This window comes from Xiphophorus hellerii, chromosome 7 (assembly GCF_003331165.1).
Source record: "Xiphophorus hellerii strain 12219 chromosome 7, Xiphophorus_hellerii-4.1, whole genome shotgun sequence".
Taxonomy (NCBI): Eukaryota; Metazoa; Chordata; class Actinopteri; order Cyprinodontiformes; family Poeciliidae; genus Xiphophorus; species Xiphophorus hellerii.
In genome coordinates, this window is record NC_045678.1 from 16,005,348 (window position 1) to 16,027,914 (window position 22,567).

The 22,567-nt window shown below is 40.9% G+C and overlaps 1 protein-coding gene across 5 annotated transcripts; it reads right to left on the minus strand.

Moving 5' to 3' along the window:
• Positions 1-12,523: 12,523 nt before the first annotated feature.
• sox21b (SRY-box transcription factor 21b) lies at positions 12,524-17,659 on the minus strand. Of its 5 annotated transcripts, XM_032568714.1 has the most exons (6): positions 17,569-17,659; positions 17,290-17,413; positions 16,903-16,977; positions 14,869-14,965; positions 14,309-14,425; positions 12,524-14,164 (listed from the first exon to the last, which is right to left on the minus strand). In XM_032568714.1, exon 6 carries the CDS (start codon positions 14,149-14,151, stop codon positions 13,405-13,407), a length of 747 nt encoding a protein of 248 aa, XP_032424605.1. In that variant the 5' UTR covers positions 14,152-14,164; positions 14,309-14,425; positions 14,869-14,965; positions 16,903-16,977; positions 17,290-17,413; positions 17,569-17,659; the 3' UTR covers positions 12,524-13,404. The 5 variants fall into 5 exon arrangements, with proteins under 5 accessions (XP_032424605.1, XP_032424607.1, XP_032424606.1 ...); XM_032568716.1 differs by lacking the exon at positions 14,869-14,965; XM_032568715.1 differs by lacking the exon at positions 17,569-17,659 and having other exon boundaries at positions 17,290-17,448.
• Positions 17,660-22,567: the final 4,908 nt, after the last annotated feature.

Consider the following 22,567-nt stretch of genomic DNA (forward strand, 5'->3'; position numbering starts at 1 on the left):
TATTTTGCTCCATCCATTCTCCCATCAACTCTAACCATCCTTCCTGTCTCTACTGAAGAAAATCACCCAAACAGCCCGAGGCTGCCACCACCATGTTCCACCATGGGAATGGAGTTTTTATTGTAATGCAGCATTAGTTTTCCACCACACAAACCATTTTCCATGGGTGATGTTATAGTTTGGTCTCATCTGACCACATAATCTTTGGTATGCTTCCTCCTTTTTCGCTAGTTCTTTAGAGGTTAATAGCTTAGTGGGTTGGGCTGTTCTCTGGCACACCAGTGGTTAATCAAATTCATCAAGCACTCCTCTTGCTTCATCCCCCTAACTTGTCTGCTGTGTTCCTTGGTCTTTAAGACTTTGTTTGGTCACTAATATTCTATAACAAATCTTTTATGCCCTTACAAATCTGTTGAATATTGGGATTAAATTACCGAAAAGTGGACTCTACTTACTGATTACATGACTTCTCAAGATTAGCGAGGACTGAATATAAATGTACACCATACTTTTCATGTACTTATTTATTAAACATTTAAAAAAATGATCCATCTGTCTCTTTCTGCTTCACAATTATGCTTAGCGTTGATCGATCTTATAAAATTCGATCAAAATACATTGTTGGTTGTTTCAATGTGACAAAATGTAAAAATGTAAATGGGGTATGAATACACAGGAACAGCATAAACATGCGATTCATTGTCCTGAGTCGGAATATGGGGTTGTCAACTACTAACTTGCAGCCAAACTAACTTATCTATCTGAACAGAAAGGACCTGACACATGACACTGGATATTTAACTGAATTGGCTGTCAGGATGCATTGTGCATCAAATTAAGGAGGGGCAATATTTCAACTTGTTTACTCATTTTTCTCGTTCGCAGACATCCAACAATCCGCAGCGCTCAGACATCTGTTTGCCTGACAAGAAGATCACGCGGCACGTGGTACCAGAAGTGGAGCCTCTCTGCAACATTTGGCTCCGCTGCATGGCTGGCACGGTGAATGACGCAACAGGAAAACCAACCTGACAGCAGCAGGCATCAGCTCGGCATTTCTTTTGCGCCCTACATACATAAATCTCTTATTATTATCGCCGCGCGTTAGCTCTGTATATTTTTACACCTGTCTCTGCCAATATCAAAGAGCAGAGGTTGGCTTTAAAGACACTTAAGTTCATTTGTGTCTGCTGTATGAGTCTATATGTGGAGGAGAGGGGGGAAAAACATGGTGCAACAGCAAGGTTTGATTTCAATCTGAAAAGGACTGTCAAAGAGCACTGTTCTACTTGACCCATTTTATTTTATTTTTTGCATACAACCTCAGTGTACTTGAATGAGCACACTGAAAGTTCTCACTTTTCAGCAGACCTGTCATATGTGTCAGGCAGTTATTTATTTATTACTTTAAATTGAGGCTGATGAATAAAACTCCAGGTTATTATTTTTTATTTTTTTATTGTTGATGGAGAGAGGGGGGATTTTGGGGCTGAAAAGAAAAGGAGAACAGGAACAGGGATGTTTCTCTGTCTACAGGTACTTCAGCAGCTCCCAGCCTTGTGTCGTCTTTCTTATAGCAGCACGGCGAGAGTGAAGGCCAGACATTTGATTGCTTTTTCTCTTTCACATCCTTTCATGGATGTCTTTTCTTCCGGCACACAAGCAAACAAAGCAACTATAAACGTCACGTTCAAAAGCCATTACCCTCAGAGCAACCCCCTTTTTTTTTTCTTTTTTTTTTTTGTGGTAACAAAGAACATGAAAAATGTCCACAACACAGTTCGCCCCCGACACAGAGTGATGGTGTGGCTAAAGCGTGCAGGACGTATGAGGTAACCCTGTGTGTGATGTGTAGCAGAACCATTTATAATAGATTTGTTCTGAGGACCTCCTTCGCATCACTTCCCAATTAGAGGAGGAAGTCATGCTCCTTCATCAGTATAACTAATGGCACGTTTCACAAGCCGGGCATGTTTTGAGATTAAAGGCATGTTTTCTGCTCAATGTGATAAGGTGCCCACACAAAATTACCACTATGCTGTCATCAAGGTGCATACACTTGCATTCTTTATATTTTCATTAGGCAGGCATCTGCATGGTTGTTCCAGCATGTCTTAAAAGCTGCAAGGGGACGGGGGAACCTGACAAGTATAGATCAATATTCATACAGATTCCTCCACACTTATTGGCACATCAAGAAAAGATATGTGAGAAGCCTTAAAATAAATGTTTCTGTTATTGTGACAGGACAATGTCACGCTGAAAAGTGTAGAAAGATCTGACTTTTATTTGTGCACTTTTGTGATGTACACTCGATGTCTAGAAACCGTTAGTAATCTGTGATTTCTAGTCATTGTTCAAGGTCAGAAGTTAGTTGTGCGAAAATAGCCTACACGCAACAGCTGCTTATTTGCTGAACTCTATGGGAACTTTAACTGAAACACTGGGCTTTCGTCAAATCAGAAAAGGCAAATCCGGCTGGAGTGGTTGAACCATACAAGGAATACCCACATCAGGTTCTTTCCAAAGTTCCCCTAAAACAATAGAATTTGAACTTTCAAGCCGACTTTTCAACCACATTTAAACACCAACAGGTGTCTTCATGTGGACACGGTGGCAGTCTTGGTTTCTGATTTGAGACTGAGCTGCAGAACTGGACTGCTTTCAATCATCTGTACTTCAAAATCTAAATGAAGTTGTTTTACACCAAACAGAGATTCTTTAAAGTGAAGTTTCAGATTTATCTATAAAAAACAAACAAATATTCATTGCATGTTTTTCTTTTACAAACCAGGACCACCTTAGATTGAGACCAAAGTACAAGAATCCCTCATTATCCACTAACCTTATGAAATGTCTTAAGACTAACAGCAAAAGGAAGATGTGCAAAGTATAAGCAGCAGATGGTCTAGTAAAACCTGATTTCATTGAAAAATGTATTTATCCATTTGGAATAAAGTTAACGTGCCCAAATAAATTAATGGTTAAATTCTTCTATGATTTTCCAGCAAGAGATCATAAAACTGCAAAAAGCTGCATTTATTGCATATATATATATATATATATATATATATATATATATATATATATATATATATATATATATATATATATATATATATATATATATACACAAAAATTATCGTATTTTGACACTTGGGCAATTGGACAAAACAATTTAGAAGGAAAATTAAGACAAGTTAAAAGCAGAATGATGAGGAAAGCCAGTTTATATCTAGTAAATGTATTATTCAGTATCCAACAATTTCTGTATGCAAAGATTAGTTCTGGTGCCACATATCATTCGGAAATGATCTATTTTGTCGCTGTTAATTACAACAAGTCTGTGGAATTTGACTGCTGCGCCACAATGTCACAATAAAGTGTGGGGATCCTAAATCAAGCTTTGCACACCATAATCCTGTTAAAATGTAATAAATAATCCCTGTGCATTAATGTTGGCAATATTTCATTTTAATAAGTTCGAGTAGAATTGAGAGAGAGCGAGAGTGAAGGGGGTGGGTGGCTCGTGGTGGGGAGAGGAGAGGGGAGTGATGGCTTTACAGCTCACTCACCCAAGTGTGGCTGTGAGTGTGCAGGAGGAAATCATTCCTTCTCATTAAAGGTGCGATCTTCGAGCCCCGCAGATCTTTGTTGTAATAACTGGGGAAAATAATCTCTTTCATTGATAGGCACATGTAGCTGAGAGTATGCCAAGTGACAGGTACTTATCGTTTTTTGCCTGTGTCCTGTGTTAAAGAAAGATATAATTCTTTGCCACTCTTCCTTGAGGGCATCGGCTCTTCAACGTCATTATTTCTACATATCACAGATGTATTTTTTCTCTTGAAAACCTGAGAATTAATATGAGAGCCAGCAATCTCAGCCAGCGGTCATTTGGAAATGGAACAAAAAATGTCATGTCAGTTTAAGGAACACTTGTTAAGGCTGCTCGCTGACAATATTCTACTTATTGATGGATACAGAGAATAATCTCACGCCTCGTCTGTTGGGTTATTAACTTTGTGATGTGAGTGACTATTTAGCATCTATAAGATGTTTTTGAAAAAGTCTAATCTCGTCAAAAAAAAGGTGACTTGTGTCCCACTAAAACAGGTAAATTATTCTCAATTTAATTATTTTTTTAATTAGTTTTTTATTCTTAAGATTAGTTTTGATTACCTTTCACTCCTTTAAATCCAAACACAGCCACAAAAGTGTAGTGAGGTATTTTAGACAGCAGTGGGAGCTTTTGGGTCAGAAAACAAGTTTGCCATTCACCACTGAAACAACACACCTTCACATCATTTCTGCTTTATTACACCCTGAAATGGTTTCCTCTTATATGCAGCAATGTTCATTTATTGTCAAGTGCTATTAATACATTTATATATATATATATATATATATACTGCTCAAAAAAATAAAGGGAACACTTTAAGTGTTAAACACCTGTTTAAGTGTTCCCTTTATTTTTTTGAGCAGTGTATATATATGTATATATTGTTTTTTGTTGGTTTAATTTTTAATTAAATTACTTTTTCATTCATATATTCAATGTTCAATATCTTTCTCTTTTGCCCCTATACATTTTTTTATCTATTTTTATTCATTTTCTTTCTACACAACATATATATACTATATATATATATGCAAGTCTGCAAATCTGCAAATCTTTTTGGATAGGACTTTTAACTAAATCTTGGGGGTTAATGTACTGTACATATTTAAGCTTGTACATATAATTTTGACAATGGGTAGAGTACATGCCGAAAAATGTGCAATAAATTCCAACTTGACGATATAATTCCTATTTTTGAAATTAATGGAAGTTGTTTTGTGAAATGAAAAACACACACATGTGCCATTATAATTGGATAAAAACTTTCCAAACACTTCAGTGAAGTACTGCAATAAGATTTTCTCAGGTTTAGTCAGGGTTCAAAAATCTCTCACTGATATAAAGGTACAGCTCAGATGTAAATAAAAGTTATAGTGAAATATTGTTGCTATTGCAATTTACTTCAGAAGTGTAAAGCCTGGTGTTCTGTTAGACACTGTGTCAGTACACCCGTCTCACCTGCAGAATTCACCTCAGCAGCTCCTCCTCTCCAACCACCTTCTTGCCCCCCAACCTAATTCAAGCGTTACCTCTGAACTCCAGTGAAGGTGCATCGACTTATTGCATTATGTACTATTAAACAAACTTGGACTCTCTTTAAAGCAAAGTCAGACTTCAGAGGGCTGTGTGGCATGTTTATGGGGGTGGACTGTACAGTACACAGAGATTTCTCATTTCTCTCGGTGACCTTGGGCACAGCGACATGTACGGTTTTGAGGCTTTGATTTGCTATGTTGAGGTGTTGCGGAAAAGGTGCAATGCAAGATAATTTTGGCATTTTTCCCCCTCCTGGGAGCATAGAGAAAGTAAGAAATACAGTGGTTCATACTCTGGAGATTACAGGTAATATGACACACAGCCTTCATAAACATTCTTGACCCAACCTGATGATGGAGATATTGCTTCAGGAGAGACTTTTCACACTTTGATTTGCCTAAAATGAGATGGAGGAGTCAGTGATCAGACTCTTTGAGGTTCCTTGCAGAGAGGCCGGGGCTGGCTGTATATGTCTCCCAGCGTTTAACACACACTTACACACACATGCAATGACAGCCAGGTGAGCAAGGAGCAGACTTCTGCAAACAAACTGAGAAAACATCCTCCAACAAGATGATATTGATGTATTATTCATGTCTGAAAAAAAATACTGAAATGATCCATCTCAGGCCATTGAAACCAGGTGATAATCCACCAGCTTCCAGGGTTGGCCCTCAGGCGAATTAGGGATGAGCAAACTATTGTGCAGCCCTCTGAGGTCAACATGGTTGAACTGGTGATACATATGTATGTTAATTTGCCTAATCTCACTTCTACAAATGTCTTACAGGCACATAAAGGGTTTAACACTGAGATATAATCATATCAGGGCATCAGGCAGGCAGCTTATGAAAACATGAGGCAGCCGTCGCTTTAAATTGGATGCAAAAACCTCCAAAGTGACTGTTAGTGTATAAAGTAAAGCACAAAGTATACAGTAAATATTCTAAAAATGTTTGAACCAGAAAATGTTTCACTTTTTTAGTGGAATCTGCATGCATGTTTAACACTTTGATGATCCAGTCGTAAAGGATGCAAAACTCATTCTGAATGCTCATACTCAGATAAAGGTTAGAAAAACCTGCGATATAATAAAAGTATGACAACCGTTCTCCATTGTTTTATCACATGATTGCAAACATTTCCAACCTTTTTAAATACAGCAGTCTACATGAAAAATACATCCATCCATCCATCCATCTTCTTCCGCTTATCCGAGGTCGGGTCGCGGGGGTAGCAGCTTCAGAAGGGAGGCCCAGACTTCCCTCTCCCCAGCCACTTCTTCTAGCTCCTCCGGGGGAATCCCGAGGCGTTCCCAGGCCAGCCGAGAGACATAGTCCCTCCAGCGTGTCCTGGGTCTTCCCCGGGGCCTCCTCCCGGTGGGACGTGCCCGGAACACCTCACCAGGGAGGCGTCTAGGAGGCATCCTGACCAGATGCCCGAGCCACCTCAACTGGCTCCTCTCGATGTGAAGGAGCAGCGGCTCTACTCTGAGTCCCTCCCGGATGACTGAGCTTCTCACCCTATCTCTAAGGGAGAGCCCAGCCACCCTACGGAGAAAACCCATTTCGGCCGCTTGTATCCGCGATCTCGTTCTTTCGGTCATGACCCAAAGCTCATGACCATAGATGAGGGTGGGAACGTAGATCGACCGGTAAATCGAGAGCTTCGCTTTTTGGCTCAGCTCTCTCTTCACCACGACGGACCGGTACAGCGCCCGCTTGACAGCAGACGCTGCGCCAATCCGCCTGTCGATCTCCCGCTCCCTTCTTCCCCCATTCGTGAACAAGATCCCGAGATACTTAAACTCCTCCACTTGGGGCAGGACACCCCCCCTGACCCGGAGAAGGCACTCTACCCTTTTCCGGCTCAAGACCATGGCCTCGGATTTGGAGGCACTGATCCTCATCCCGGCCGCGTCACACTCGGCTGCGAACCGCTCCAGCGAGAGCTGCAGATCACGATCTGATGAAGCCAAAAGGACCACATCGTCTGCAAAAAGCAGAGATGAGATCCTAAGGCCACCAAATCGGATCCCCTCAACACCTTGGCTGCGCCTAGAAATTCTGTCCATGAAAGTGATGAACAGAATCGGTGACAAAGGGCAGCCCTGGCGGAGTCCAACTCTCACCGGAAACGAGCCCGACTTACTGCCGGCAATGCGGACCAGACTCTGACACCGGTCATACAGGGACCTGACAGCCCGTATCAAAGGGCCCGGTACCCCATACTCCCGGAGAACCCCCCACAGGGCTCCCCGAGGGACACGGTCGAACGCCTTCTCCAGGTCCACAAAACACATGTAGACTGGTTGGGCGAACTCCCATGCACCCTCCAGGACCCTGCCGAGGGTGTAGAGCTGGTCCAGCGTTCCACGACCAGGACGAAAACCACACTGCTCTTCCTGAATCCGAGGTTCGACTATCCGACGGACCCTCCTCTCCAGGACCCCTGAATAGACCTTGCCAGGGAGGCTTAAGAGTGTGACCCCTCTATAATTGGAGCACACCCTCCGGTCCCCCTTTTTGAACAGGGGGACCACCACCCCAGTCTGCCAATCCAGGGGAACTGCCCCCGATGTCCATGCGACATTGCAGAGTCGCGTCAACCAACACAACCCTACAACATCCAGAGCCTTAAGGAACTCCGGGCGGATCTCATCCACCCCCGGGGCCCTGCCACCGAGGAGCTTTTTAACCACCTCGGCGACCTCGTCCCCAGAGATTGGAGAGCCCAACCCAGAGTCCCCAGGCTCCGCTTCCTCAGTGGAAGGCATGTTGGTGGGATTGAGGAGGTCTTCGAAGTACTCTGCCCACCGGCCCACAACGTCCCGAGTAGAGGTCAGCAGCACACCATCCCCACTATAAACAGTGTTGGTGCTGCACCGCTTCCCCCCCCTGAGACGCCGGATGGTGGACCAGAATCGCCTCGAAGCCGTACGGAAGTCTTTCTCCATGGCCTCTCCAAACTCCTCCCACGCCCGGGTTTTTGCCTCAGCAACCGCCCGAGCCGCATGCCGCTTCGCCCGCCGGTACCCATCAGCTGCTTCCGGAGTCCCACAGGCCAAAAAGGCCCGATAGGACTCCTTCTTCAGCCTGACGGCATCCCTCACCGAAGGTGTCCACCAGCGGGTTCGAGGGTTGCCGCCGCGACAGGCACCGACAACCTTGCGGCCACAGCTCCGATCGGCCGCCTCGACAATGGAGGCACGGAACACGGTCCACTCAGACTCCATGTCCCCCACCTCCCCCGGGACGTGTTCGAAGTTTTGCCGGAGATGGGAGTTAAAGCTCCGTCTCACAGGGGATTCCGCCAGACGTTCCCAGCAGACCCTCACAACACGTTTGGGCCTGCCAGGTCTGACCGGCTTTCGCCCCCACCACCGGAGCCAACTCACCACCAGGTAGTGGTCAGTGGACAGCTCCGCACCTCTCTTCACCCGAGTGTCCAAGACATACGGCCGCAGATCCGATGAAACGATGACAAAGTCGATCATCGAACTGCGGCCTAGGGTGTCCTGGTGCCAAGTGCACATATGGACACCCTTATGCTTGAACATGGTGTTCGTTATGGACAATCCATGGCGAGCACAGAAGTCCAGCAACAGAACACCGCTCGAGTTCAGGTCGGGCGGGCCGTTCCTCCCAACCACGCCCCTCCAGGTCTCACTGTCATTGCCCACGTGAGCGTTGAAGTCCCCCAGCAGAACAAGGGAGTCCCCAGGAGGAGCACTCTCCAGTACCCCCTCTAAGGACTCCAAAAAGGGTGGGTAATCTGAACTGTCGTTCGGCCCGTAAGCACAAACGACAGTCAGAACCCGTCCCCCCACCCGTAGGCGGAGGGATGCTACCCTCTCGTTCACCGGGGTAAACCCCAACGTACAGGCGCCGAGATGGGGAGCAACAAGTATGCCCACTCCTGCCCGACGCCTCTCACCCTGGGCAACTCCAGAGTGGAAGTATGTCCAGCCCCTCTCAAGGAGACTGGTTCCAGAACCAGAGCCGTGCGTCGAGGTGAGACCGACTATTTCTAGCCGGAACCTCTCGACCTCACGCACTAGCTCCGGCTCCTTCCCCACCAGAGAGGTGACATTCCACGTCCCAAGAGCCAGTTTCTGCAACCGAGGATCGGACCGCCAGGGTCCCCTCCCTCTGGCATTTACAATTACAAGCATTTACAATTAACTGTATTTTTAAATTCTCTCCCTCTCTTTTTAAATGTGAAATATATGTGTGTGTTTTTTTGAGTACCGTAAATAAAGACTGAAACACTTTCTTATGTATGATTCTAATTATAAGTAAATAATTTTTATCCTTAAAGACAATCCTAATGCCTGAAAAATAAATGTATCCAATGCCACCAGAAAATTTTGTGTTAAATCCTTATTTAACCTGAATAATTATGAGTGTTTGGATTTATTCAGATGTCTATGACAGCACAGCTACTTCTGTCATCTTCTGTTCAGCCACATTAAAATATGCTTCCCTTTTGTATTGATGAAGAACAATCTGAATAAAAATATTGGAAAACCAAATTCAAAGTGTTAAATCTCAAAATATTCCTTAGTCTAATAATGTAAGGGTGATTGTTAGCATGCATTTCAGTTGATCTGTTACAAATATTCCTCCAAATCTTTTATTATTATTATTTTTAACGTTTTCTCAAACTTTTCCATAGCTGTATCTCCACCTTTCCCATTCGGTTCCCATCTAACCTCCCTAACCAAAAAAGAAGAAAAAGAAAAGAAAAAACATAGCCTATCTATTCAAAAGGCATTTAGTCCATTTCTTTCTTGGCCGGTAAACCCATTCATCAATTGTTCTGGCTTGTAGATGGCATTCTAATGCTAATCTAGCGTGTTAAATATCTTTTTGTCCCCCTTTCACCGTTTTGTCATTCAGTTTATCCAGTTTTGGCCACCCATTTTATTTATTTATGCGCCTGCCTCCATTCATGCGCTCATGTATTTTTTATTATGTTGTTTCACTGTCATGCAGTGTCAACTCACTCCATTCAACGTGGGCTACTTGAAGGGCTCGGAGGGACAAAGCGTGTACACATTGCACCGCTATTCACTCTGGCCAGCTGGATCGGGTGAAAAAGAAAAAAAAAACCTTGTGAAAAGAAATCCTCCACAATGGACATAGAAGAAGTGGACAATGCTAACAGTTTTCCAAATACCACTGATTGCTTTCATCACAATGAGGGAAAGCAGCCGCTTTTGCTGAGCTCCACTTCAACAAACAACACTCTCACAAAAACCTCCCAACCCATGTTTTGTTCCCAGACAAAACCTCCTCGACCATCTAAACGCTCCCAGAGCCGGAGGAAAAAAGGAACTTCTTTCAGCTTTCTTCCCCCTTTTCCTTAAGAAAAATAAAATAAAAAGAGAAGAAAGTGAAAGAAATGCGCGGAAGTTGTAATTCAACTTCATTTATACTACAAAACGGAATTTTGGAGGATATTAAATTTTAGTCATTAAAATGTTTGACTTTAAGTAAGGACTAATTTACACTTCTTCATTTCAACAGTGGCTTCCACACCTTCAAGCAACATTATTTTATTTTGGTAACAAATCCTACATTTTAATTATAATTGAACTGAAAAAGTTTATTTGGTCATTTTGTTTCTCATTTGTTGTGTGTGGTAAGACTAATATATCTATTTATGATGCTTTTAATGCCAATCTATCAATTTAGACAAAATAAAGAACAATTAGTTTTGACAAGAGGGAAAAAATAAATTACAAGAGCAAAAACATAGGGTCAAACTTTATGAGTTTTGTGAAGGCGCTAATGCTAAAGTCAATCTTGCTGGCAAACTAAACCTTGAATCAGTTCTTGCAAATGAACAGCACATCTTAGCTGTGATTTTAAGGCAGATTTGCATGTCAACTTGTTGGCTCAGATTCAAAAGGCTTGCATTCAGCCATCTAGCTTAGCGACAGTGCTAACTCAAAAAAGGAACTTGCTATCAAGCCGAACTTCTTAACTAACAGAGTCATTGTCAGGTAATAACAAATCTTAGCTGTGTTTGTGAGGGTAATGTCCATTTTTCAGAACAAATTGAAAAAGTTTGGATCCAGTTTTAATTATTTTATTTATAGTGCTAATGCTAAAGTTAAACTTGCTAAGAAAATCAGTTTCTTAACCCAGATGTGTTTGATGCTAATGAAGTTTAGCTGTTGTTGTTAGGAAATACAATTTTACATGCCATATTTTAAGACTTTTTTTTTTTTGTATATCACTATCATTTTATGCCTTAATTAGAATAAAATTTTAATTTTGATTATTTACTATTAAATAGGAGTTAATACCCAGATATTCTAAAATGGTCTGGAATTTGACAAATTTACTTGAATAGGTACATTTGTAAAAATTGGTTTGATTGTAAATATTTATCTTGGCATCACTCAGCAGTTAAAGCTTTCCAAATAAAAGGCATACAAATATTACAGCAACCTTACTGGTTATTTCAACAGATTATTTTGTAGAGGGATTTGATCAGAACATTTTTAAAAGATGTCTAAATTTTTAATCCATGTCTAATACTTTTTTTTTAGAAAAACAATTTCTGTTTAAGGCTGAAAGTACCCAAGATATAAAAATAATAATAAATAAATGCAAGTACACAATCAGACACTTCTCTTGTTTTTCCAGCTTTGAAATGAATTGAAAGCCTGCACAGCGCGTCACTCTGGGGGCCAAGGAGGAGGAAGTTCCGTGGAGAGAAGGGATCGAGGTGTCACAATGGAGAGCAAAGCACTGAAAAGGTTTAATTAACCGTGTCGGAGATAATTATCCCTGGACTGTCCAAATTAGTTTTGCATAATCGCTCTGATCCTTATGAATTAATCTCCCGGTGTAATCTAGAAGAGACGGCTCGCTTCATTTTGGTGCTTTACATGTTGCTGAGAGATTCGGACAGTCCGCACCTGCTTCACACACACTTTCTCACTCACACTCTCTTGGGTGCACCCATTTATTTAAATTAAACCTATTTTGTTTTTCTTCTCACACTCAGGTTATTTTAGATCCTCAATGAGGAGCTTGTTTCCCACCACTTTCCACTGCTTTTTTGTCCCTGCATGGGAAAAGAAAGCTTAGAGCAGGGCACAGTTTTATCTTCCGATTAAAATTGTGATAAATAAGGTTTTGGCTCTTGATAACAATGGGTTGATTTAGATTTCCCCCTCATACACCCCCCGCCCTGTAATGCCATTCAAAGCTTGGACAAAAGCGGCCTTTGGAGGATACCTTACACTTCACCTGGACTGAGGAGGCAGGAGCAAGAGGAGGTAGAAAGAAAAAAAAAAAGAAAAGATACCAATCTTGTTCATCTCATCAAGAACTATACAGTCAGCAATTCCCTTCCGTTTAATCCGAATAGGTTTTATTGTAGTCCTTTTGCTCAACAATAGTTTGATGTACATAACGGGATGTTAAAGGAAAACACAAAACATACAAATTCCATATGAGTTAGTTAAAAGGGGTCTTTTTTTTCCCTTGCTGCACATGACACAAGAAGTGGGAATGGTGAAAATTATAATAAACTTCCAACTGCTTCCAAACTTTTTTTTTCTGTTTGTTTTTTTACTATTTAAAGAAAAAGAAAGCTTCAAAATAAATTACATCTTGTAAGATTCATGTGCAAATGTCTTGTCCTTTTTTAAAATTGTCTGGCTCACCATAAATTCCACTAAAACAATAAATATTACAGACATCTATAAAACGGTTTTTTTTAAAAAACCCTCAAAATATATACACCGTGTTTCTAGTGAAATATCTCAAACACTAAAGCCTATAACGGCAAATAAACTAAAGGTCATTTTGGATCTGTACACATTTACATTTACAGTGTTGTGGCAGTCCTCCTCATTGATCCTTGAATAATAAGCCCCCCTCCCACCCATCTGAAAGTAAACAGTTGTGGTCCTGATGAGAGAAGCAGGAGAAAGGATGGGGGGTGGGGTCATTGGCCATGATTCCAACAGGTCAGTCCTGCAGGTGAAAAAGATGCTCAACAGCTCAAATCTCTGCTCCTTGTTCAGTCGTCTTCCTGGCTGAGCAATAATAGATTAGAGAGTTCTCTAAATAAGCATTACCTTAGATAAAGGCATTAATCAATGTACATACACATGTGATATTTGAGAGGACGAGCACTTCATCACATGTACAAGTTTTTGCATGCATAATAAAAAATCTTGCATGAACAGATCAGTCACAGTCATCTCTGTAGCGGGCCTATCATAACGCCGCAGCATATGCAGGGTAAGGTTCAAGCTGAGGTTTCCCCATCCCGGGCAGCAAGATGTAGGCTAAGGGCGGCTGGAGTCCCGCCGAGGGCCAGGCCGTACAGTTACACGGGATCATGTACCCCGGGTTACCCGGTGACGGGTGCGTGTGAGTGTGGGTGTGTGTCCCACCGCCCACGCCGCCAGTCCCGGTAAACGCCGCCGCCCCTCCCGGCGGGTAACCCAAAGGAGAGGCGTAAGGAAAGGAAGGCGGGGAAAGCTCGGTCATCTTGGATCCCAGGTCAAAAAACGAGTACGGGTTCGCTGACATGGACGGGTTGAAGAAGACCCTCGCAGCCGCGGCCGCAGCTGCCGCCGCAGCCTTGTCCGGGTTCCCGATGACGGAGTCGGAGAGCGCTCCTGCGGAAAGTCCGCTAACTTTGAGCGCGTCGTGCTCCCCAAGATTATAGGGCACCGGGAAGGAAAACTTATCTTTTTTCATCAAAGTCTTGGGCTTCCGCCTCGGTCTGTACTTGTAGTCTGGATGCTCCTTCATGTGCATCGCCCTGAGCCGCTTGGCTTCGTCGATGAACGGCCTCTTCTCGGACTCCGTGAGAAGTTTCCACTCCGCTCCCAGCCGCTTGCTGATCTCGGAGTTGTGCATCTTCGGGTTCTCCTGAGCCATTTTCCTGCGCTGGGCTCTGGACCAGACCATGAAAGCGTTCATCGGGCGTTTGACGTGATCCATTGGTTTAGACATGCTGCCTCAAACTCTAAAAGAAAATATAAAGCAAAGTTTAATAACTCATCAAGCAGGCAGAAAAGAAAACACACACACACACACACCCCACACCCACCCACACAAGACAATCAGCTTCATAACAATGTTATTCTTTCAAACTGGTAAGATTACTCACTCTAGACTTTAGTTCTTCATCCCACCCGTGGATTATCCGGTGAAATCGTCAAGTTTCTGCGTCCTTATGAATGTTCAAATCTTTTCAGCGTCATAGTGCCATCCAGAGTTGATTCACCTTAAGTGAAAAATGACAATAATAAAAAACAATAAATAAATAAATAAGGAAAGATTGTCTTGTTCTCCCTTGTCGCCTGAGACTGTCAGCCTAAACGCGCAGCAGCAGCGTTATACACAAGTGGATGACAGCTCCCGCTTGCCCCATGTGAAATACCGGATTGTGTGTGGCAGGTAGTGAAAGTGGCGCTCACGCATGCGCACTAGAACTAGACCCTTGATTTTTTTTCTTCTCTCTCTTAATTTCCACTGTGACTTTTTGAACATATCTCATCTTTGAGATATTTATCCTTTTTATACCTGTATGGGGAGCTTATTTTCTTAGCCTCTGTTTCATAGGCAGCTACGGCTTTATTCTAAGATTTATTTCTAATAGCTGCACATTTAAGTACATTAAGTTACATAAAATCTTTTCCTTTATAAAAAAAAAACCATGAGTATCACCTCATTCACATATATCTATTTCCAAGAAAAATCTGTCCACTTTGCGCACTTCTCATCCTAAAGGTGGTCTTCTCTTCCTCGTGGGTGGCGCTCCCCTCTAAGAAGAAAGGTAAAGAATGGCTCTTTCATTTTTTTTATACATTGTCACTTTTATTTTATTTTCGCTTAATAAATAAGCAAAAATATCGAGCAGGTCTGGAGTGTTTCTAATCGTGCTCGGTTAAAATTAATTACTTTCTTGAAATCCCCCCCTCCCTCCCACTTCCACGTTCACTTCAAAGGACCTTCCCAAGGGCAGCGAGTCGACAACTGGAAATTAGGTTGTCCAATATTCAACTAAGCAATTACAGCTATCAGCGGGACCTGTTGCGTAAACTGTAGGCTTTAAGTGGCTTGTTCTGGCACTTTCTCCTGTTGTACATAATTATATGTTCAAAAAAAAAGTAAAGAAGCGGCATTGAGCAATATTATAAATGACAAATTAAGCTGCAGGTTGAGCGCTTAAATTAGGATATAACATTCAATTCACTCCAGTTGTTCTTTTTAACGGTCCGCTCTAATCAGCTTGCACATTATTATTATTATTATTATTATTATTATTATTATTATTATTATTATTATTATTATTATTTCCTTTACATTTTTTTAAAATTAAGACTTTAAAAAAAATCTCTTAACAAGGATTAAAGAGGGATTTATTGCCGCGCACCTTTGTCTCAAGAGGAAACCTGACAAGGTGAGGATGATCCGCGCCAAATTAACAAAAAAGGGCCAGATGAAAGGTAGACCTGTTTCCCTCAAAACCGACCCGAGCATCTCTCAACGCCGCGCCTCTCCGCCCCCCCGCCCTGTTTTGTCGGCCTTGTCATTCAGCCTCCCGATAACATTCCTGCAGAGAAGCGGCCCACTCCCTCGGCAGGAGCATGTAGCCTCTCATCACACAAGCGTGCAAACACAATTGCATGCGCAGCCTCCTTGCAAGTGGTGAAAGTTGTTATCGGAGCAGAAGTGTCTGCACACATGTACGCCTTCAGGATTACCTTCTTTCTTTTTTCATTTTTCCTTTTATTTTTGATAAGCCCCCTCACTTCGCGTTTCCTCTTTACGTCAGTTTTATTTCATATTTAAGACAACTGGAATGCCATTTAAAAATAATAAATAATCATAAATAAGTCCCTTATTTCAACCGTGTAGATGTTTTGGCCCAGTTCAGCATGTCCTAATGTCACATCCAGTGTATTTTCTTATCATCAAAATATTCATATTTATTTATTTATTGTGGCCTGTCGTGGCAAATTAGGCAAGCAACATGATGGTGGGTATGGTTGCCTTCTAGTGTTAGTGGTAGATTTGATCTACTAAAAGGCTTTACCTAGAATATTGACTCAGTTGACATTATTAAATCAATTTGCTTTATCTACAATTCTGCATCTCCACATATAGCACTATCTGCTGAGTTTCGACACCAGCACTCTTATTCTGCTTAATAAGGTACTGATTAGGTTATCGCTTAAACCCAACAGCATGAGCGGAAGAAATGTGGCTATGCTCAACTACTGTGATTAAAAATTAGGGCTATTCCTAACAAAAATTATTTCTGAATGCTTTTTAAGTGAAAAAAAAATTATTGTGATATTTAAAATAAGATGTTTTATTTGCATTTTTGTTTGATCTGATCTTTTTAGTTATTTTGACCATTTTTGACTTCCTCCAAATAAATGCCCAAAATCACAATTTTTTTTTAGGAATTTTGATTACAAAATATTACAACATTTTTATTTAACTCATACACATACCTTTACATATCAAAATAAGAGAAACTAATATGTTTTGTTTTTTGTTTTTTTTTTCCAGAGATGCATTCACAAATCATCAGAAGGTGAGAACATCCATTTATGACATTTTCTGGATTCATTGAAATCTGATTAAAAGGAAAATAAACACTCAAGTCGGTCCCCCTTCCTTTTGCACACACGGCTCCTAGAAATAGCACTTAAATAATTCAACATGAGTTAGTAAGAGTGGCAGAATTACCTGCTGATAAAGCTTAGGTCCAACCTCTGAGACGGCAGCCAGCACTGCCTTCCTCACAGCGAAGCAGTGATAAGGCTGAAAAAGCGGAAGAATATCATGCAAATAGAAAGCAGACAGCAGCAACAACAAGCCCATGGGGTCTTTTTTCCCCCTTCCTTGGACAGATCGCACACAGTTCACACTAAAGCGCTAAAGCCATCACTTTGTTAAAGGAGTCCCCTGGAGGTGCGAGAGTCTCCATGATAGCACTCAGTACTTTATTCAACTCAACACTCCAAAGTGCTGGAGAAGGCACAGTAAATTATAAAGAAAGTTGATGAGGAGTCCCTGGATAATCCAAGTCTGAGCAGCAAATGCACTACAGAATATTGTGGGATGTTTACTTACCTCCTCATCCTTCACAAGCTCTTATTCTCCCACAGCAGGAGGAGGGAGAGGAATCGGGTCTGGGAATAAATTGATTTCAAGGGAACACGAGTTGACCTCTTGCTATCAGATGGCTTTTCTTTGACTATGAAAGAAGAAGAGAGGGTAAACAACAATATCTGGTGTTTGGCACTTCAAACCCCCACAAAGTAGGGGGAGTATTTACTGCCACATGAAAGTTTGCTCATTATCAGGGAGGTTTTGTAAGAAGAGGAAGAGGGAGGGGTCCTGATTGTGTACCTGATGTGGGCTTCTCTTTCTGCTTGCCTGATCACAGCTCTGCCTCCATCTTCCCCTTATCCTCCACAGCTGCGGCTGCTCCAGTGCAGGCCGAGCAGAGAGGGAAACTGTGGATAAAAAAAAAAAAAAGTGTTCAGCCTCCCTCTTTTGAGCTGTTTGATGATCCGCATGCTTGTGAAGACCAGTCCTGCTCTAATGGCCGATTATCAGATTTAAGATTCAGTAAGATAAGAACAAATCTGGAAATTCATTTAGAAGGATAAGTGGGAATATTATTGTGGAAAGTGTAATTATTTTTTTATAATAAAAACAGATCTAAGCAGTTTAAATACATTCCCCAGTTAAGCGGTAAAAATTGCTATTGAGGCTTTTGTGTAAAATCAAGCAAACTCCATTTATGCAGAGTTTTTCATCTGCTGAAAAAAATGTTCCATTTATTTTACTCTTTGTAAATTGCTGATAAATAATAATAAATTCTACCAGTTTAAAATCAACCCTCCATTCATACATCCATCTGCTGACATCCCATAATCAGTTAATCATCTATCATCTTTATCTTTTTAAATTGTATGTTTTTAATCATATTCCCTTTCCTTCCCAGGTGTTTCCTTGTATTTTGAAAGGCTGCAGCAAAATGTGCCAACAGGTGTTTTGTGAGAAGAACTAAGGTTTCATTAGATTTCATTATCAAAGATCTTCCATGATCATTTCTGGCCAAATTGTTATATAAAAAAATAAATATGATCTGATCATTGCGTCCAATTTGTCTTGCACAACACAGAAATACTTACACAGAAATTTGTCTGTTAAAATTTAGTAATTTTAACAATTAAAATAGTTAAAAAATATTCAGTCTCTTGTTGAAATAATTCTAAAAGAGTTAAATTAACACCAATTCTTAGAAGGACCAAACAGAATTTACACAGTGTGGATTTAACACTGCCAAATTGGCTGTATACAGAATTTACCATTGTTATCATTACAACCAATCAACCAGATGGAAAAAATGAGAAATCACTCAGCAGTCATAAGGAGAAAAGTTTTTCAGGGTATCTAAAGTAGTTTGGCTTTATGACATTTAAACATAAACCACACTGTATTTACCCAATACATAATAATAACACAATTGTTTGATTTAAAATAGAAAAGCAACAGCTATTTGCATGTCTGCTAAAAAATAATATTACAATAGGGGTTCATATATAATTTATTTAAATGTGTTTAGACCACAATGCATGGATAAACAAAGGTGTAGACTTAGCACCTACTAAATTCAACCTAATCTTCTTGCTTTGTGATCTTTATAGAATAAAATGCCAATTTTATTTTATACCAAATATTAGTCTTAGCTTGCCAATTATAGTTTTAAATGTCTTTAAAAAAAATACCTATAAATATTTCAAACCAGCCAAACTTTCTCTTGTCAGTCTGCTGACGTCAACAGGTGGACCTAATGCTTAATGCCACCTGACCTGCTTTGTTCTTGTGCCTCTTGTGATGTCACTGACACAAATGCCAACAAAGCAGAATTAACAGCTTTTTACCACCGTTCAAGTTTCTAAAATCCTATTCTGTAAATCCATTCTTCATTGCCCAAGTGTGTTTTTATTTATAGAGTACATCTGTTATGAAAAGAAAAAAACTGGATAGTATCTTTAATTGCACGACTTGGAACATACCGAGAAGCTCCTCTGTCACCATCATGCACCATTACCCCCAGAGTCTTATCTCTCCTTTGATAAAGTGCTAATGACAAACAGTTTAAGGTTGTAAAACGGTCCAATTGATTACAGTTTAAAGATGAATGCATTTGAATTAGATGGCATTTTGTCTAATGAGGTGCCTTTACGGCTGCTACAATACACAGAAAATGTGCTTAAGAGCAAGGCAACATTATGATGGGATTGCTTGCAGAGACAATGGCGACTTCAGCATCACTTCAAATGAGTCACACTGAATGTCTCAAATAAAAAAAGTGTAATTAATGTGAATAAAGTTTTTTGTGGTCTAAATATGTGACCTATTTTGAAGGTTTGTGTTCTGAAAATACATTCAGTAAGTGCCAAACGAGTTGTGCAGCTCTTTAATCATTCTAATTATACAGTCTTTATTGCTCCTTAGGGCAGAATTGTGTGTCTTTGTCTCAGTGGGAATTATTTTGGTGAAGAACCAAAATATTTACTCAACCACAACCTAAATATTACGCATATCAAGAGGAATTGAGATATAATCCCCTCATAGAGCGCAGTATTAACTTAATCACATTAGGGGGAAATACTATTGATAGTGGTCATGATCCCTTGGTGAGGAGAGCTGCAATTCACAATGAAACACACAGCCGTGCACAAATACAACACAGAGTGGTGTGTATCCAACATTGTGGACTCATACAGGCAACTGGGCCTGAGGGCTGTGTAGGGGGGTGTGTGTGTGTGTGTGTGTTTGTGAATGATGGTGAGAGAAGAGGAGTGATTGTCAGCTGAGTCTTCGAGGACCTGAACTGACAGATACAACAAACTTTGAAAGCACATTACCCAGGGAGAATGGCAACACAGAAGCACGACGAGTCCGCCGGGGCTGATAAGACCTTCATCTTTAAACCGTCGCTTGTCAAAGTATTATACGTAATCTCACAGTGCAGAATATCTCCGCACCCCGAGGGGCACACAAAATAGCGGCAGCAATCAAATGGCTTCCTGTATCATTAAAGAAAAAAATAACAGTAGCGGCCTTTCCTAGCCTTTGAGAAGTCAGTTTTTTGAACTGTGATCACTGCCACCCCCCAGAGGGCATACAGCAGGGAGAATAAGTATTGAACATGGCGGTTATCTCAGTAAATATATTTCTAATGGGGCTATTCACACTAGATTCCTACCAGATGTCAGTAACAATCCTTCAAGACATCTCTAGTATGTAGAGACGAGTCGCCAGCATTTCTCAGGTGTGCTACTGATCCATTCATCCTCATAAACTGTTGTCAAATGTTGAAGGTTTTCCATCGCGCTGATCGTCAGTTCTTTCCACAGATTTGGAACTGAATTCCACCTGAGAAAAGCGGCCATTTTTGCAGCTTTATTTTTTTTTAAACAAACTGACAGTTTTCTTGGCTGTGTTTGGGATCGTTGTTGGGTCTTCTTCGGATGTTTACCAAAAATGCTAGAGTACATCTCTCCATAAATCTTCAGTCATAAGAACGTCCAGAACCAACCTTCTGAAAAACATCATCAATTTGTTTACACGTCCAAATGCCACGGTGTTTTGAAGTCGACCTTTGATCTTGGTCATCTCCTCTGTCCTACATGGAGGACTTGATTGTGTCTGGTTTATGGTTAAATACAAGCTAGCCATATTCCACTCCTGGATTAAGGCTTCTTTGGTTTTCGCTGGAAGATTTATGGAGTTAGAAATATGTCTTCAACAAATGCCATCAGTATGTTTTCCAACAGCAAGAATACAAAGGTCTCCAGTGGGGGCTCTTTGCTTTTACCGTCATAATAATCGTCCTGGGTGACACCTTGGCAATAAGAAACCTTTTATTTTCAGATATTTTCTTGGCTTTCTGTACCTTTTCACGGCTTCCTTTCATCATTTCTTAATTACTTATTCTCTTATTCATTCTACTTTATTAAACTGAACTTCACTTACAGACTTATTTGATTTGATGTGATTGATTTGTGATGTCACTGACATCTCTGTGCATTAGATCCATACGCAGAGAGAAAAAACATTGACGTGTTCAATACTTATTTCTCCAGCTGTATGTTTCTGTTTACCTGCAGGCTATGAGACGACTTGTCCCATGATGGACTATTTTGAACAATTTAGGAGATACATTATCGCCGGGCTTTCTCTTCCTCATTATTTTCTCCCTTATCCCCGCTGCATCACCGCAAAGCCCCAAATGGAGAGTTGTAATTACCCAGACTGCCACCTGATAGCAGCCCCCTTTCTATCAGCTTTATCACTGCAGGTCCTGCTAACTCATCACAGAGACAGAGGGGAAAGAAAAGGGGCCTGCTCGTGGCACAGACAGCTCATCTCTAAGATACATTTATAGTTTTAGTTGGGATCAGAGAAAACTGATGCAGCAAGGCCATTTTTTTTATCCTTTCCTTCAACCTCACAAAGACTGCTCCCTCTCAGTCTTCTCCCAGTCTCTCGCTCTTTATGTGAAAGCTGAATTGAGGCTGCTCCCGCAAACAAAAAGTGATCCAATCTCCTTGAACCTGTGGCAATACAGCAACACACGCTTTTTTTTTTTTTGGTCTTTCATAACGGCGGTGGCGTCCTTCAGAGGAATGAGAAAAGAAAAACTCCAAAAGGTGACTTGTTCATCTTTAACTTTGCATAGCCCTTACATTAAATGGTTTCCATGTTATTAACCACCTTTGACCCTTATTTAAATTTCCCTCCAGTTTTGAATGAGAAATGAAGAATTCATCAAAAACATTTTTCATCTCGACTGAAGAAATCAATAGAAACAACGCTGAAAAGTTGGGAACAAGGGTCAACATTTATTCAGTTTATTATTTTTTTCAAGTATATGAGTCTGTAAAAGTGAAAAGATGAACAAAAGCGATCCCAAGACCACCATAGAAGGAAAAAAAGCTTTTGATACCCAATGCTACCGTGTTCCATAAAACACTCTGTTATGCTTTAGACCTCGAATTCTGTGACTTATAAAAACACAATTATATAATTACACCAGAGAAAATAATGATTACATCAAGTTAGAACCAAAAAACTGCGTCCTTGATGAGGGGCTTTTATTAGTAAACATTTATTTAAGTTTGGTGTAAATGTCTCTGAATTTAGCATATATTTGGAATTAAACTTACATTTTGTGAAATGTCTTTTGTGCATTATTTTCATCTTCATGAATTAGGCTTGCTAATCACCTGAAGGCATTTAACGGGGAAAGTAATCCAATTATTGATATTGACACTGCTAATAAAAGTTTACAATTACCTGGCAATTCAAAGTGGAAGCATGGGTTAGT